Raw genomic sequence first — 16,650 nt, 5'->3', positions numbered from 1 at the left:
GAAAAATTAGGATAGGGTAATGATGATAATGATGCAGGATGAAATATTAAAAGACATTAATTTTCTCTCTCTCTCTCTGACTAAGATTTGGTCTGTCAGCCAGTTGTATTATTTTGTTGAAAAAAAGATTAAGGATTTAACCATTTACCTTCTTATGCCAAAAAATTATACTATTTCTCTCCTCCAGTCCCATTCATGAGTCAGACCAAGATCATGGAGTCCCGCAGCGCCGCCTCCAGGGCCAGTCTTCTGGGGGCCGGTGGAGGGGGGCGTGGCTCCATCACCGGAACAACACACCAGACACCAGTGGTGCAAGAGCAGGAGGCGGAGTGTTAGATGGCATGGTGACATCTGACACTTGACACATCATGACACTTGACTTTGCATTTCTTCTTAAGTTCAACAGATATTTGTGAAATGTCTACATTGGCAATACCCACCTAACACATTTTGTGCAGGAACCTGAGGCCGAGTGGTTCAGGGTGACATGTGACGAGGTTTTCACTTCAATTGAGGGACAGGAGTGTCCGAGAAGGATGTCATGCAACATTTAGCATGTTTATCTTTAGTTGCTGAGTGTCAATATTCGCAATACCAAACAAAGAAGAGAAATTCGTCACTTGGCATGTGACACTTAACACTTTTTCCTGAAATTTGACATAGATGGGATATCAACATTGACAGCACCAGACTTTGGAGAGAAAAGTGTCACATGTCACCTGACATGACACTTGACATCTTGTCGGAATTTGACACCCTTGTGGAATGTCAATATCATCAGTATCAAACTAAGGAGAGAAATTTGTCACCTGCTGCCTGGCGTGTTTCTATTGTATCAATTTAGACAGTAGTAACATATCAGCTTCTGTTACAGGAACACAAGGCACCAGCGTACATCATGGTATTGTTTAAATGAAAAAAAAAAAATTAACAGAATTTCTTATAAAGCATTTAACAGCTAAGAAAACGAGGAGGTTGCCAGCACTTATGATTCACACATATTCTAGTTATTTTGACCATTGCTTGCCTTTGTTTTCAGTTATCATCGTTTTGTTAACATTATGACAGAGAGACAGATTATTCTCCTTTTGGTAACTGTCATGTTGGCAGTCTTACTACAGTCATGTACAGCAGTGAAGATAAATTTAAAGCCTGCCTGGTGCTACATTGGTTTATACAGCTGCAAATTGACTTTAAAGTCATTGCTGAGAGGATATAACAATATCTGAGGAAATTTTCTCAAAGTGGTTACCGCTGAAACAAGTTGGACCAAGTTCTTAAATATTCTGTAATGATACAGTCTGCGTATATGTAGAAACATTATTAAAAGTCCCATCTTGAATTATTCAAAATGAATTATACTATGTACAAAATTATTATTACAATGTATCAATTTTGTCAGCTTGCTCTTATTATGAATGATAATACAAAGGTGCTGGAGTCTTATATGTGCTTTACAATATCCAGTCATTAGTGTGCCTCAGATTATACAAACATTCATAGCTATAATATCAGGTCATGTTATTAAACTATTGGCTACTGAACTTAAGCAAACTGCTGAGAAAAATTACAAATTTGGCTAAGAATAAAAAAAAAAAGGTAAAGCTTTCTAAGGCTCATCCTTGTCATGTTTTTAGTATTTTTGTGATGGAGTAATGTAAATGCACCTTTGTTGTAATCTAACAGACAAAAAAAAAGATACACTGTAGTTGTATTGTTATGCACTTTTTATGATTAGAGAAGCAAACTTTTTTGTAATCAAAAACAATAAAGATGTTGGTGTATAACTATATCCTTGTGTAACACATTGTAAAATGTTCAGTATACAACTTATACACTGCCTAGTAGCTTTTACCTTGTTAAGAACTAGGTTTAAACTCCAGATGTTAGTTGTTTGAAAACTGCAAGAAGTGAGCAACTCTGGAAAGATTTGTTGATTAATTTTACAAACTTAAGGCATTTGACAATAAAGAATCAAATTGCTGCCAGAAGCATTTTGTAAACATTTATTGCCTCCTGTACCATACAGACATTTTAGATATGCAATGTATTTTCTTTTATACAAAATTATTTTCTACTTATTAGTTTTCTTGCTCTTTAAGCACCAAGAAACATTCAAAACAAGGGTAGAAAAGATGTTGAAGAAGATTTGCAAGCAAAATATTATTGTTTGAGCATATATTTTTGCATTTGATGTAAAGTTAGGGTAGAGTTGTTTTGTAATATTTTGCAAGGTTGTACATGTAAATATTGATTGGTATTCATCGTTACTGTTTGTTGAATTCATTTCAATTTCATATCTGTTGCAATGAAAGTGCATTATTTGTATACATTTTTGTAGCTTTGTAAATATATGTTACCTGTTTCTTGTTATAGGGCTTTTCACAAACATTACAAAAAAATCCAAGATTTTTTAATCAAAAGTATCGTCAAGGTGATTTTCCACTTGAATGAGAGTCGAACGCTGGCAACAGTGATAACCTCATACTTTATGGAAGACTATGTGCTTTTGTTGTAGGGGGACGAGGAAGGAAAGGAAACATTTACATTCAAAAGGAGTATCATTTAATCATTTAACTGTAAATGAAATCGGCTTATGGCAAATATTTAGACAGCATTCAAGCTATCTCTGTATGGATTAAATCAATGTACATATTTGTTAGAGTGTGTTATAAGAAAAAACCCAACAAACCAGTGTTGTGGGTCTTCAGTAGGAAAAAGTATGACTGGACTAAATGTAAAGTGAAATGTTCCCTGGAAAGTGGACATTGGACCACAACCAGTTTGATCTGCAGTGACATACATGTAACTGTCAGGTTATAAAAGGTGTCTTTTTGGAATAAAAATCTTTGCAGAAAGGGGTGGAAAAAGAGAGGCAACGTGGTATGTTTTTACCAAAATTACACCCCTGATGTACTTACTGGAAGTGAATTTCCAGGAATGTGTTGTCATCACTTTACATTTGACCACCAGTACTGTACTAATATTTCTCTTCATAATTATACATATTAATTATTATATTCGAAGCAATGCTGAATTTGGACAAGATATATTCATCCTTTAAATGTTAGGTTTTTGTCATATTCAAAGGTTCCCTGCCCCTGTTAACACATTAACTGAAAGTTATATATAATTAGAGATAACTGTGCCAAAGATGCTGTATGTTATATATTAGACAAGTTGTTCAGAATTCATGTTTATATATTATCAAGGTGCCAGGGACATTGTCATGTATATTATGGTACCTGTTAATAAAGTTAGTGGACAATTTATTTGTTGTTGTGGTGTGAATTGTTTTATTTTCCTGCATATTCTGGTGGAAATTTAGTGTAGATGGTTTTGTGTTCTTTGGGATAAAAAGGTTGTGCTTATTGTTTTGTTTAATTTTCTGCCCAATACTTAGTTCTTATTTAAAATATAATTAGCTAAAATATTTTTGATTTATTCCAATATCAATGCTCAATGCAGCTAACTGTATTAACCGAAAAAGTCCTTGTTAATAATTCACCTCATTTCCACTCAAATTACCATTGATCTTTTAACTTATTTTGTGACAAAGAATTCTGTTTGGCTTTTGCTGAAATTTATGAGCAATGTCTTAGTCGATTCCTTGTATTGTAATTTGTACAAATTCTCCAGCCCAACTTGTCCCATGTTTACAGTGTACTGTATTTGTTTCAACAGCTGAAGCCTAACCCATACTGGTCTCTGCTGCGGTTGGTCAGTCATTAGTGAGCGTGAGAGTCATGGTCCCCTGAATGTTTGTATTATTATATCTGAAGAGTGGTCCGTCCTTTTGGTTTGTCCACTTCATGGGTCAGTTGTGCAAGAGCATAAGCTTGGACATGGTCAATGTGTGAAAACGAGCCAAATGCATTCAGATGTTATGTAAACATTTTTACTTCTGCTTGGCTGGGGAATTATTGAAGGGGTTTGTCGTACCAGTCGTCTCCCTCTGTCAATCTCCCTGTAAGCTGTCTAGAGAGAGAATCCCAAGACCATGAATATCAGACACGTCTGGCTCTGGAAAAAAATTAATAAATAACAATATTATGATTATTAAAGTAATATGTAATGTATGTACTGTTCTAAATAAATTTACACAACTTTAATGTTTTCACTTTGCTCCTATAAGATTCATTTATTGTGTGTTTTAAACTTTTTACAGTTATTAAACACATTTTTATCTCTTACCACACAGAGCGCCGTGTATATTCTCACACAATTTAATATAATCTATACAATCTTGTAAGTATAATTATGAATTGTAGTCCTCAAAAATATTTTTAAGGTCAAACCAACTCTTTGTATTGTCGGTTTGCCTTGACATTCATCTGCCAAACTGGTTTATAATTTACAAACATTTATTTATCTTTTTTATCTGAACTACGAGCAACAGATTTACAAAGCCAATATTTATTTACATGATCCCGTTTCAAAACTTTCCGTCTCCTAAGCACGTAGCTGATATTGAAATAAGGAAGAAAAAATTACAAATGCAAACATATCAAAATTTGACAGTATAGAAGTACTCCCCAAAGCTTCTATTCGAGTTAAATCAAACGTATATTTTCTTTCTACTGCAACAAATCTGTGTGTGAATATGTCTTTTGTATGGTTTTGCTTGCTCGGAGAAGGGCTACATAGAGGGGGCTATTTTGATATGCAAATGAGCATCCCACCTTAGAAACTCATAAACAGACCAAGATGGCGGAGACGAGCGACCTTTTCACAGGTTGTCAACGCTAAAAGAAGTTAAAGACAAGAATAAGGACAAACAATCAGAATTTAACTATTAGGAGTGTTTTAAACAGACTCTTTGGAGTCAAATCTAGTCAATTCCGGCGTTGTGCAGTGATTTGAAACGGAGAAATAGAACTATGGCGGACAAACCGAAGTCAAGAGGAAAGGCGAGCGCAGAGGCGAAGAATAAGTCTCGACTCGCTGGACTTGCTCCTGGAGAAAATATTGCCCTTAAACAAGTAAGTAAGGAGAAGACAGCGTAGTATAGAGTCTGGTTGTTTCTGTTTAGATCTTCATGTTTTAAAATTATAGTAATTTGATTAGGTTTCAGCTTTTTGAATAAGTTTCGTTCGTGTCCTCTTCGGACTTCAAACAGCCCAGGCAAAGATGGAGACGTGTTCTGCTGAGTTAGGCACCTGTTAACGTTACCAGAAAATAGTTTATTAAATAGTCGTATCATGTCTTAAAGATTAGACAATTAAACACGCACATTTTCATTTTATGATGAAAACTAAGACCACGATAACGGTGAAGATTAATGATACTTCTAATCATGAATATGATTGATGTGCTATACAGAATTTAATATGCCCCGTACATATTTTAGAGCATCAAATTAATTTGAGCTGTTGAAAAACTTAACAGAATTTAAATAACCAAAGACATTATTAACATGTTTCTGTCTGTAAGTATAGCGGGTGCGTCTCAATAGTCCGAAGGTTCATTGGTCCGAAGGTTCATTGGTCCGAAAAGCGGTAACATTTTCATCGATTTTTTAATCAAGGGTTCATTGGTCCGAAGGTTCTATAGTGAATATTCGGACCAATGAACCTTCGGACTATTGAACCTTCGGACTATTGCTACGGCCCCAGTATAGCAGCAGTAAAATATCCATTTATATTCATAATCATCCCCCCCCCCATTTCCCACAACCAACCTCTTACAGCACTATGATCTGTTTTGGTGTTGAAAATGTCTTTATATGATTATTGGTCACAATTGACTGTTTTTTTTTTTTTTGTTTTTTTTTTTTTCTAAAAAAAAGATTTTAATGGAGAAAATGAGTCTGGGCTCACTCCAAGATAAATTCTCTGTCTCAAGATTGAGATGATTAATCAGCTAGAATAAAAACTTGAAACTAAATTAATGATAAATTTGACAAAAAATGCAATATTTTATATATTTTCTCACCCAGTCAAATTAAAATACGGGTACCACTGGGCTGACAATAACTTTGTAAAAGAGAGTGAACCCAGCAGCTGGCTTGAATGATGTGTAATATTAATGATAATATGCATCTTACACCTCTCTAACAGCCTTATACCTTGTAGGAAGCCATCGAGATGCTGTAATTAACACTGTGATCAATTTCAGTTGTAGATTACATGTAGTACATTTCTGCTCCCCTTTTTTATAGGTAAAAGGTATTATATTGCTATTAATTGTATTTGTTCTATCTTTTATTTATTTATTTATTTATTTATTTATTTATTTGTGTATTGAATATAACCACTAAATTTTTCAGTGGTATAATTGGTAATAACGACATATTTAATTCTTTATACTTGACAATAGATTGATGTCATTTTTGTGACAGAGGTAGGGACTTTTTATGTTTTTTTTATGAATAACTGGAGTGATATATTTATGAAAGATTGAATCTTATAAATAATAATCACAAAACAAGGGATAATGTACCTTAAGAAAAATGTCTTATCATATTTTTCACATTGCAATATTGTTTGCAATGCCATATTTTTAAACAAAGTTGCAGTGCAATATTAGTAGCAGGCAGTATGACAACAGTGTTGAGAGAATTATTCACATCATAGAAATCTGAGCAGCAACAAGGATAATGAGACATTGAAATTTTGATCGATCTGAGCAGCAATTGATTCAGGTAACAAATCCAAAGTATTTGAGTAGTATTGATCTCAGCCATCGAGGCACTGATCAAAGTGACTGAACACAAAAGCTAGTGTTTTAACTTGACTCTTGTGTCAATTTATGCCCTGAGTCAGATTTCATCAAGTGTTAATTATTTCTCACTGTATTTTGTCGACATAGAGCAACAACCAACATCTGTAAAAAGAAAGAATGTAATGATTTTTAAAATTACGCAGGCACTCACATTTCAAACAGTGACATGTTTGTAGCTTTAAAACTTGCACTCACATAAAGAATATTACCCTTGACCAGGTGGTTTATTTTTAGAAGTAAGTTATTATAAAACCTTTTGTTGAAACTGGTTTTGAAGTTGAGATGAGTTTCTTTTACTTGTAATGGCAGAAAATAGAATTGAATAACATAAAAAAGCATTAAAACATCTTTCAACACCCCATCAGTTAAATAATACAGCAGATGTTGAAATTACAAAGAGGAGTATTTTTCAAGTTGTTCTTAAAATAAAATAGTTTTCTTTCTCAAAATCTAATATCAAAGCCTAGGTAAATGCAACATGAATATAGATTTTATCCCAAAGACTAAATTTTATTTAAAAAAAAAGAATGAAATTAATATTCCAGAACAGTACCTAATGTAATAGCAATATCAACTGCCGTCAAGTGTTTATATATTGTGTGATCAACAACCCCTGGCAACATTTAACCTTTACTGAGCTTAACAAGCTTAATTAGCCAAGAAACCTAGCAGCTAACAATGAGCTTAATTAGCTCTGTTACCTGGCCGCTAGCTTGGCTGAGAAATGTATGCAAGGGTCAGTAATTGGATGACATCATGAGTGGTCAGTTAATGTGGACATTGATCCTCACGAGAGATTAAGTCCAGTGGTCTGTGTTCAGGAGATGATGGGGAGATGGAGGGGGCACCTGTGTAATACAATGTAATTAAGTCAAGTGGTCTGTGTTCAGGAGATGATGGGGGAGATGGAGGGGGCACCTGTGTAATACAATGTAATTAAGTCAAGTGGTCTGTGTTCAGGAGATGATGGGGGAGAGGGAGGGGGCACCTGTGTAATATAATGTAATTAGGTAAGGGGTGTGAAGTGAGGAGATCTTTGTTAAGGAGGTGGAGGAGGAAGGTTATACCTGTGAAGTGCACTTTTAAGTGTGTAATTGTGTGTGAAGAAGGTGGAGAGGGAGGAGGTTTTTTGGGGTGTAGTCAGTGTTGGGGGGGGGGTTATATAATAATGCCTCAGGTTGATATGAAAAAGTGCTAAATGTGAAGGTTTTTTCATTGCATGGACACATCCAGCATTGACTCCTCTTTTTTTTTTTTGCTTTTTCTGTGTGATTGATATGATGGACAATGGGTCATGTCTTTTCTGTGTGATTGATATGATGGACAATGGGTCATGTCTTTTCTGTGTGATTGATATGATGGACAATGGGTCATGTCTTTTCTGTGTGATTGATATGATGGACAATGGGTCATGTCTTTTCTGTGTGATTGATATGATGGACAATGGGTCATGTCTTTTCTGTGTGATTGATATGATGGACAATGGGTCATGTCTTTTCTGTGTGATTGATATGATGGACAATGGGTCATGTCTTTTCTGTGTGATTGATATGATGGACAATGGGTCATGTCTTTTCTGTGTGATTGATATGATGGACAATGGGTCATGTCTTTCAAACCAGGTCTTATTATGATATCAGTTTACTAAGGGCTATGGATAACAAATCAACACCCACAATATGCTAAAAATACACTGTACCAGAATGCATCTCTGTACACCTTTTTAACAAGAAGATAAACAGTGGATACATTTTTTAATGATAATTAATTCATATTTTAATTCTACATTTTAACATTGTTGGCTACTTCTAATTATAACCATATAATTAAGGCTACTAGAATATGAAAAGTACACTTATATAAACAAGAAGAAAATATTATGGCCATTTAAACTTATTGATGACTATTTTGTTTGTCCAGGTAAGCACATGTAATGGCTAGTGAAGTCCAGTATATTTGACCAAGTACTCAAAAGGTGGACAAAGTTACTGGAGTAATGATTGCAGTGCCTACCTGTTTTATTGATTGGACTAACTGGTGGTCAAGGAATGTTTACATATTGGTCACTTGACACTGAGGGGCTATTGTGGTCACTTTGAGAGTCAGGCAATATAATAGTTAATATATTAATGGTGTTTGTAGAGCTGTGAAATTCAAAACTTTTCAAATGTGGAAGCCATTTAGATATGTAGTAAAAACATATACGTGTATACAGTGCTCTCTCTCTCTCTCCAGAGTGTAAGAGGGGGCTTTTTCTGAAAAAAAAGTGAGGCTTTTGGATCTTAATTTTTTTATTTTTTATTTTTGCATATTTTGACCCAGAGCAGACATATTTCCTGTCCAGAATGGCTGTTCATATGAATCCCCTTGATTCAATCCTTCCTATAGGTTGGTCTCTCTCTCTCTCTCTCTCTCTCTCTCTCTCTCTCTCTCTCTCTCTCTCTCTCTCTCTCTCTCTCATGGTATATGTCATATTAAAAATGGCAAATTGCAGCTGATCTTAACTTGGAAAAATCACAGTGCCCTTTATTATGAAATAATAATAAATAATGGCCACGAAAAAGTGAGATATGTAAACCACAACAATAAGTAACAATTTAAAGGATAAAAAACCATTTCACTTAAAAACAGAAAACTTTTGACTTTACAGTTTGCATAGTCACTTAAACACAAAAAGAGTAAATGAAATTCAGTATGCTTGTTCACAAAACAGGTATTCTCTATTGCCTAATTAGTTTTGTGTTTATTTGCCCTCCCCAGTTTAACCAAATTTCACTTCGTTTGAAAAGCCCTATTTTAAGAAAAACAATTTCAGACATTGGCATCATTAACACATTTAATCCGAGTTCATGGACATTTAAAAATTATTGTATACAGTCCATTCAGGTTATTTTTAGTAAACCTTTCCACAGAAATCCTCTTTATGCACTTTGAGCTAAATTTACAAGAGAAAAGAATGAAGAAAGGTTGCTTTTTCATACACACATAACAGTAAACACAAATAAAAACATGCAAGCAAAGCTTTTTAGAAAAGTTGATAACCAACTTTTATAGAAGCAGAACATCTAAAGCATGGTTCTCCAAATCAGATGACTAATTGGATGGCAAACAGTCAAAACATGAGGATTATTGTTTATTTAGCCTGCATAACTTTATCCAAAGATAGTGTCTAAACACATACTTATGTTTTCTTGCATGCAATATACATAAAGACAAGACTACATGTATTGGTCCATTAATTTAAGAGCTTCTTAAATTTAGAACTGTGATAGCTTTTGACAGGTCTTTCTACAGATTTAAACTCAATTGGCCTTGTTATGTTTGAGAGTCCTCTTGGATTTAATCGTTGGTTGAATTTTGTTCATGGCAGATAATTTAATTTCCTGTTTTACCTGGTACAGGTGTGTGGCTATAGGTTACCTTCCATGACCTTTATTTTATTATTTTGAACTAGTATTTGGTGATATGTTATTTCAATTTGCTGTTTTACCTAAATATCTGTTAGTTATCTCAATTTCATCTTGCCTACAGTGTTCCTAAGTATAGTAATAGATGATGAGATGTTTTAATTTCTTGCAATAAATCTGGAATACTAGTAGTTTGGTTTTTCTTTCTATTAGGCAACATTGATTTGATACTTTATAAGTTTGCCCCCACATGGTTACATTCAGTGCTTCAGCAGTGTTGATGATGTTACCAAAGTAAATAAAATAGTTACTAAGGTTTTAATGCAGAGGAAGAATTTGCCTAAAAGCTTAGTAAACAAACTGGTTGTATATTTACCCCTGTATTGGGTACTGTGTTACTGATAGTGAGTTTTATCTCAGAATATTGGGGCACATTCAGAGTTAAAACTTCCAGATAAGATCAATTTATCTAAAAGCTCTGTTTGAGATATATTTCTTGTTAGGATGCCAAAAAATTATGTGGCCAATAAAAAAAGATTAAGAAGGATGCCAAAAAGTTTTCCTATATGAAGTCATTATAACTGTCATTGTTGTTGTACTTCACAGCATTTACAAGTTGAAGTTGTTTTAGATTGTAATCCAAATATTTTTGTCTCAGGAGATTGCTGGGTTGTGAGAGTCCAATGAAATATTGATTGCCTAAATTGTATTTTAAATCACTTCTTTATTTTTTGTATGTGACATTTCTTGAGGTAGAAAAAAAGGTTTATTTGACAGGGGCTGCTCGGAGCAACATCAAAGTTAAAACGGAGAGCAATAATGTCCTTCTTTCTTTGATAATCGTTGGCGGTGTCAGGGTATCCAAATTTGCCGAAATGCTGCGAAAACAATTATGTCAGGTTGACTCTGTCTCCAGGTTATCTGCACTCTTTACTTCACTCTGGATAGTCTTGATACCAGGATGAATGGCACAAGTGATAAATTACAATCGTTATTTGTACAGGGAAATCAACTTTACGTCAGTCAGCAGACTGAATCAACATGGCTGACAACCTTTGGAGCAGCGGGGTTGCCCTGTTTTAATTCCATGGAGAAAATACAATATGGTAACCAGGGACTTGTTTACCTACCGGGTTGCCGGTGGTTTAGTGTCAGATAGACGTATTAAAAATTATGGCATAATATTAAAAAGACAGAGAAGGTGATATGACTTGATATGAGTGTTATATAAAGGTGGTTCCATTTGATTATGTCAGTAATTCACAAATCACTTACCTGGTGTAACTTGGCAAATTGAACCTTTTTTAAAATATTTTTTTAGGGCGATTCGATCATATTTTGGCCTCAACCTCATGTGACTCTAGATAAACTGTATAGTAGATGGCATTGATTTCTTTGATGATATACAATGATTTTTTTAAATGAATAACAATTTGAGGTTAACCATTAAATATGAATGATCTATTAGTAAAATCCTGAGTAAAGGATTTCGTGTACGTACCTTTTTTCAGTGGTGTGAAAAACTTACCTTAAATTTTATTATTATTATTATTGCTAGATAATGTTGTTTAGTCTCGAAAAGAAGTTGTCAGTGTATTATTCAAAGTATCAACAATAAAAAAACACCCCCTGCAGCATAAGATTTATCCTGTGATTATAGAAACTGCTGCCTATATTGACCCAGTTGTTTACTTGAAAAAATTGAGTCCTTCCTTCTTTTCTGTAGAAAGTAGCAGATACTTAAACATTGCATTGTCAGTTTTCATGAAGAAAAGAAAAAGAAAACCTTTACCTGCAGGCAGTCCACCTACAAATATTTGCTGGAAGCAGTCTGCAACTTAAGCCAGTTAGGTCTTAGACAACTGACTGCAAGGTTTTTATCAGGCTCAGAAACTCTGCGTAATAATCATGAACTGGTTTAAACTGTATAATAATTACTGCAAGTGTATACTGGTTTTGAAAACATAATTTGTGGATCTATTGGAAAAGACTTAATATTGATTATGTAAATGGTATACAGGTCTTGGAGTTAGAAAAAATGTAGGGCATCGCAGGACTTATTTAACAATGAAATTTATATCATGGCCCCACAATGATAAAAGTAATATTAATAATAAATGATGAATATGTTAGGTGGTCACCTGGCTATTAGTATAGAATGATTTTTTGGGACAAATGATTGTGCTCAGTCTTAGTTGTGGTAGATGAGATATTTTGATGCAATCAGTATCACACCTAACACAATCATGTGGACTACTGCACCATTTTCTGTGAATACAACTGATTGTGACCACATAGACACATCACTTAGACTCTGTGCTTTCTTGATCTTGATAATTTAAATGCATGACATTTCAACTTTGAGAGAGTTGATACAAGAATTGTGTCAATATTATACCAGATTTGTTGACTTAACAGGTAACAAAAGACGTTGCATAATTTGGAGGACTTGTTTCTATTGACATTGGCTAAGCTGGGGATAGAGGGGTTTATAAAATACCCTTTTTTGTTGCAGTCTTTTACTGTGGCTTTTGAAATTTTATTTTTTCCTAAGCTGATACATTATAGCTGCTACAGATTCTTATGGCACATGTGTAAATAAAATGGCCTCTTGTTGTTTTTTTTTTATGATGGCATTTCAACACTATTTATTTTCTGAGCTGTGCCAGATTAGGAAAATGTTTTGCATAAATGTTGCTTCACACTCAGATACAAATCCTTTAGGTAAATACAGCTTTGTGATAAATAAGAAAGAAAAAAAGTAGAAATATCTGAATATTTTTTCAAAACTATTTCTTGTGCCTTATATAAGGCAAATGTTAATGTAGGGATTGTAAAGAATGGGGGGAGGGGGGGGGGAGAGAGAGAGACCGAAAACAAAGAGAGGGAGGGACTTGGAGTTATCATTTTTAAGACACTAGCTGGCTTGTTGTTAAGGCCATACAACTTTCACTCTTTTGTCAAGTGAACAAAAAAAGTTTTTTTGCTATATTCCCTCTGCCATCATCTTCTCTTACTGGAGAATATCACGCAGTTGAATAAAAATCCTATTTATTTTGAGCCTTGCAGGTGTGCAGTTTCAGGAATACAGAATTAATCTTCTCAAGTTCTTGTAGACAAATCTTCTTAGGTGGATATTTAGCTAAGGGTTGACAACGAAACATTGTTTTCTGATCTGGAGTGTTGAACGAAGAGGACGTGTCGAGTTCTTCAGAGTTCTTCACGACAATGATCTCTGTGTTCAGGTTATTTGATAGCAGACAGAGGGATTTACCTCAAGTTTGTCCAGCTTTAGCAGTCTTTACATGGTCAAAGTGACGTTCATGTTTGCGGTCAGTTGGTGAAGAAGTGGACATAGTTACAGAATTTATGTCCAGTACCTGAACTCTGATCTGAATGTCAGAGTTTTGCGACTTTTAAACAATGTTGTGGTTTTGCGACAAGGTTTAAGGGCTGGTAGAATCATTCCCATGTAAGTAAATTTTGAAGCTTCTAGCAGAATTTCCTTTTGATAGTTGAGTGATAAGTTATCAGGTTCACTAGAAAAATGCTTTAAATTTTAAAGTTTTTGGAAACATTTCCCCAAATCAGAGTTAGTTTAATGTATTTCTAAAACTCTCTAAGTTCTTAGGTCAGTAAAACACAAACCACAAGCAACAGATTAACCTTGTAATGTCTTTGATTGTGACACCCCAAAACTTTTACAAAATCTACGGATAAATGAGAAAAACTCTGTGTTGTTTTGATAAAAGGAGTAGTATTTGGGTTGTGGCAACATTAAGAGGTTTCAATATTTTATGACATGAGTGCGTTCAGGGCAACTGTGACTTTTGTTCACTGGGTGAGAATAACCAGACTAAGAAAATATCCACTGCAGGTAAAAAAATTTTAGTTTTTTTTTTCTTATTAACCTTTTGGCTGTTGCCATACTGACACCAGGATATGTTTGAAGTTTGGCAGGAAAGGCTATGACATTAAGAGCATGCAACTCTTAAAACAAAATCCTTCTCCAAATGTAAAGCAAAGTATCTTTCATGATGTCAATGAACTCGTGTTTGATTGTTTTCATATTATAAAAATCACACAATATTTTAAATGAATTCACTTTATTTTTATCTTAACTGCTTTCATTTTCATGTATTTTTGATTTTTTGAAAAAAGATTTTATGTGTCTCCATAAAGGCATTATTTGTTCTGATAATAGTGAGTAGAATTTAATAACTATGCTGCCATTAAGTCAACAAATTCCTCCGGTATATTGAACCCAAGGATGTTGTAAACAGTCATAAAACTTCGGAGATTAGCCACAGCTAATTTAATATTTTAATATTAAAAGTCTTAAAAAAGATGTAATTTGCTTACATTATCCTATAAACAGATTGCCTTGAATTGGTTGAATTTGTCTGTAATATGGTAAAAAAGAACTAAGGCATACATGAAAGATTCACTGAACCTTGTAAACTTTTATGTTGCAATCATCCAGTTGTAAACTTTAATGTGCCCATCCATCGGTCAGCTCAGTACTGTTCCTATTGGTCAAAATGTCATTAAGGTTTTATCGGCAAACACTTTAAGCGTTAACACCCAGCTCTAGTAGATAGAGAGGTGCCATTGTATCATTATTTCAATAGTAACAACTCTGGTGGTACATCTATATATGGTGAGCATTTGATCTCCAGTATATAGGTGTAGAGAATACACTGGAATAGGTTGAGCTACGTATATTTTGTTTCAAAACTGTTCTTGATTTATGAAAGGAATATGGATAAGAACTTTGTTTATATGATTCTACCAGCCTCCTTGTATCTGTGGACTAATAAAAAAGGAATTATATGTGTAACATTTTACTAGATGAACATTTCTGTTGGAGACTAGTATTATAACCCTTAAAAACAAAAATGGCGTGGAGAAAACCCAGACCTGATCAGATGATGCCAGCACATCGCATGAGACGGATGTTTCGTCATCGCAAATTTCTGAAAGTTTTGGTGAGTTTCCAATTGAGAGATTTGAAAGTTATTTTTGTCTATAATGCCAGCTTTTTTCTTCCCCTCAATTTTTTGTCCTACACCTTGATTTCTTTTATTTCAGTACTTGCTGAAAGGATGTACTAGTACTTTGTGAGTTACTATTTCTTTCAAGTAATTTTTCTGAATGTCATAAAATGTATCTCTCACTCTGCCACTGAAATGATGGTGTACATGTAGTAAAAGGTGAGGCAAAAATGGGGTACAAAACAGGAATTTAACAATTCCAGTGAAGAATTTCATCCGCTGTGTTTAACACTAGTTTGAATTAATATGATAGTTTCTTCAATCATCAGTTAACATCAGTACTACTGTTGTCTAGTATTGCAGTGTTTTTCAGGTTATTATAATTGTTTCTTCAATCAACAGATTTGTACAGAGTTTTTTTTTTTAAGTACTAGTAGTTTAAGTCTAGGAGTGCAGAAATTGACAGACATCAAAATTCTGGAGAAAAAAATTAGCTGTTGATTGATATGAGTTTCAAAGTATCTAATAAATCCAACCAGAATAACACAATCCACCTTGCACAAATGACATTATCCTCTGAACTATGAGGTAACTCAGTGTGAACTGAACTCATCTGTATTCATACTTCACCTGTTTAATAATCACTTTCTACCTGGGTGGTACTTAGACTTAAATAGAAATCAAGACCTTTTTAACTCATGTCATGATACCTAAGGTGTGTGTGCTTCACGGGACGAAGTTCATAAAAAAAGAACTTGATTGTATTCAGTGACATTTAGATTCCTGATCTGTGCACAAGACTTGAATCTCAACATCAGGTGGTGAATGATTTTGAGGTTGGGTTCTATTTCTGGTTTAGACCATGGCTGTTCCAGGGCCTCCGAGCCATGGTGGAAAATTCTGAAGCAACCTGCTCTTGAGGAAAAAAAGATTTGCTGGGTATATTTTTAAAAAATACATTTTATCAAAAGGAAAATTCTGTTAACTAGTCTTAATTGGATGTTTGGAACCATGTCAAACATTAACTCTGGTTACCTTAGCGACAGGATTAAGATGAGAAGGGGTACTAGAGAAACAAGGGCATCTTTTCTTATGGTAGGTGCATGTTTGTTCCATAATGGCTGCAAAAATAGGTATGCTTTGTTCAAACTTCGTTCATACTTGAGGGTTTCATTTAATGCTTTTCTCATTTGTTTGTTTCATTTGAAGTTGTTTCATTTGATGCCTTTTTTCCTGCTTTGTTTCTTTTTTATTTATCAATTCTTGTGGGAGAGAAATATTGAACTATTGTAAAATCCTGATAGAACTCGGAGCATAAAATATGTCCTCTAATAGTTCAGATTAGGGAAGATCAAAGAAAAGACTTGAAGCATGTCACACTGTTTTTTTTAACATGGAATAATATAATTTAGCAATACATTCTGTATGGACACTTTGAGAGATTGTCAGCCTAATACTCTGGTTATTACTTATAAGAGACTAAACTGAGTCTCTGGCACAGTTAATATGTGGAAAAAAACTTGTGA

The 16,650-nt window shown here is 34.2% G+C and overlaps 2 protein-coding genes and 1 long non-coding RNA gene across 19 annotated transcripts in view; 2 read left to right on the top strand and 1 right to left on the bottom strand.

Annotated features, from left to right (window-relative positions):
* LOC106169079 (protein NDRG3) overlaps positions 1 to 3,272 on the top strand; it is a 29,205-nt gene extending 25,933 nt beyond the window's left edge. For all 14 annotated transcript variants that reach the window (XM_087010997.1, XM_087010991.1, XM_087010995.1 and 11 more), the window contains one exon: positions 188 to 3,272. In XM_087010997.1, coding sequence (XP_086867123.1) covers positions 188 to 336 — 149 coding nt within the window. In that variant the 3' untranslated portion in view covers positions 337 to 3,272. The remainder of the gene's footprint in view (positions 1 to 187) is intronic.
* Positions 2,889 to 4,318, bottom strand: LOC147762698 (uncharacterized). Its single transcript, XR_015333901.1, has 2 exons — positions 4,195 to 4,318; positions 2,889 to 4,023 (listed from the first exon to the last, which is right to left on the bottom strand). It is a non-coding gene; the product is annotated as an uncharacterized LOC147762698 (long non-coding RNA).
* Positions 4,319 to 4,683: 365 nt separating this feature from the next.
* LOC106169088 (dynein axonemal heavy chain 5) overlaps positions 4,684 to 16,650 on the top strand; it is a 60,828-nt gene continuing 48,861 nt past the window's right edge. For 2 of the 4 annotated variants that reach the window (XM_087010972.1, XM_087010973.1), the window contains exon 1: positions 4,684 to 4,982. In XM_087010972.1, coding sequence (XP_086867098.1) covers positions 4,881 to 4,982 — 102 coding nt within the window. In that variant the 5' untranslated portion in view covers positions 4,684 to 4,880. Of the gene's footprint in view, positions 4,983 to 14,823; positions 15,119 to 16,650 lie in introns of those variants that run through there. The other 2 variants (XM_087010975.1, XM_087010974.1) reach the window with 2 other exon arrangements.

The sequence above is a fragment of the Lingula anatina genome, chromosome 4 (genome assembly GCF_051362555.1).
Source record: "Lingula anatina isolate TDL-2025a chromosome 4, LinAna3.0, whole genome shotgun sequence".
NCBI classification, from domain to species: domain Eukaryota; kingdom Metazoa; phylum Brachiopoda; class Lingulata; order Lingulida; family Lingulidae; genus Lingula; species Lingula anatina.
This window is presented reverse-complemented; position numbering and strand designations above follow the sequence as displayed.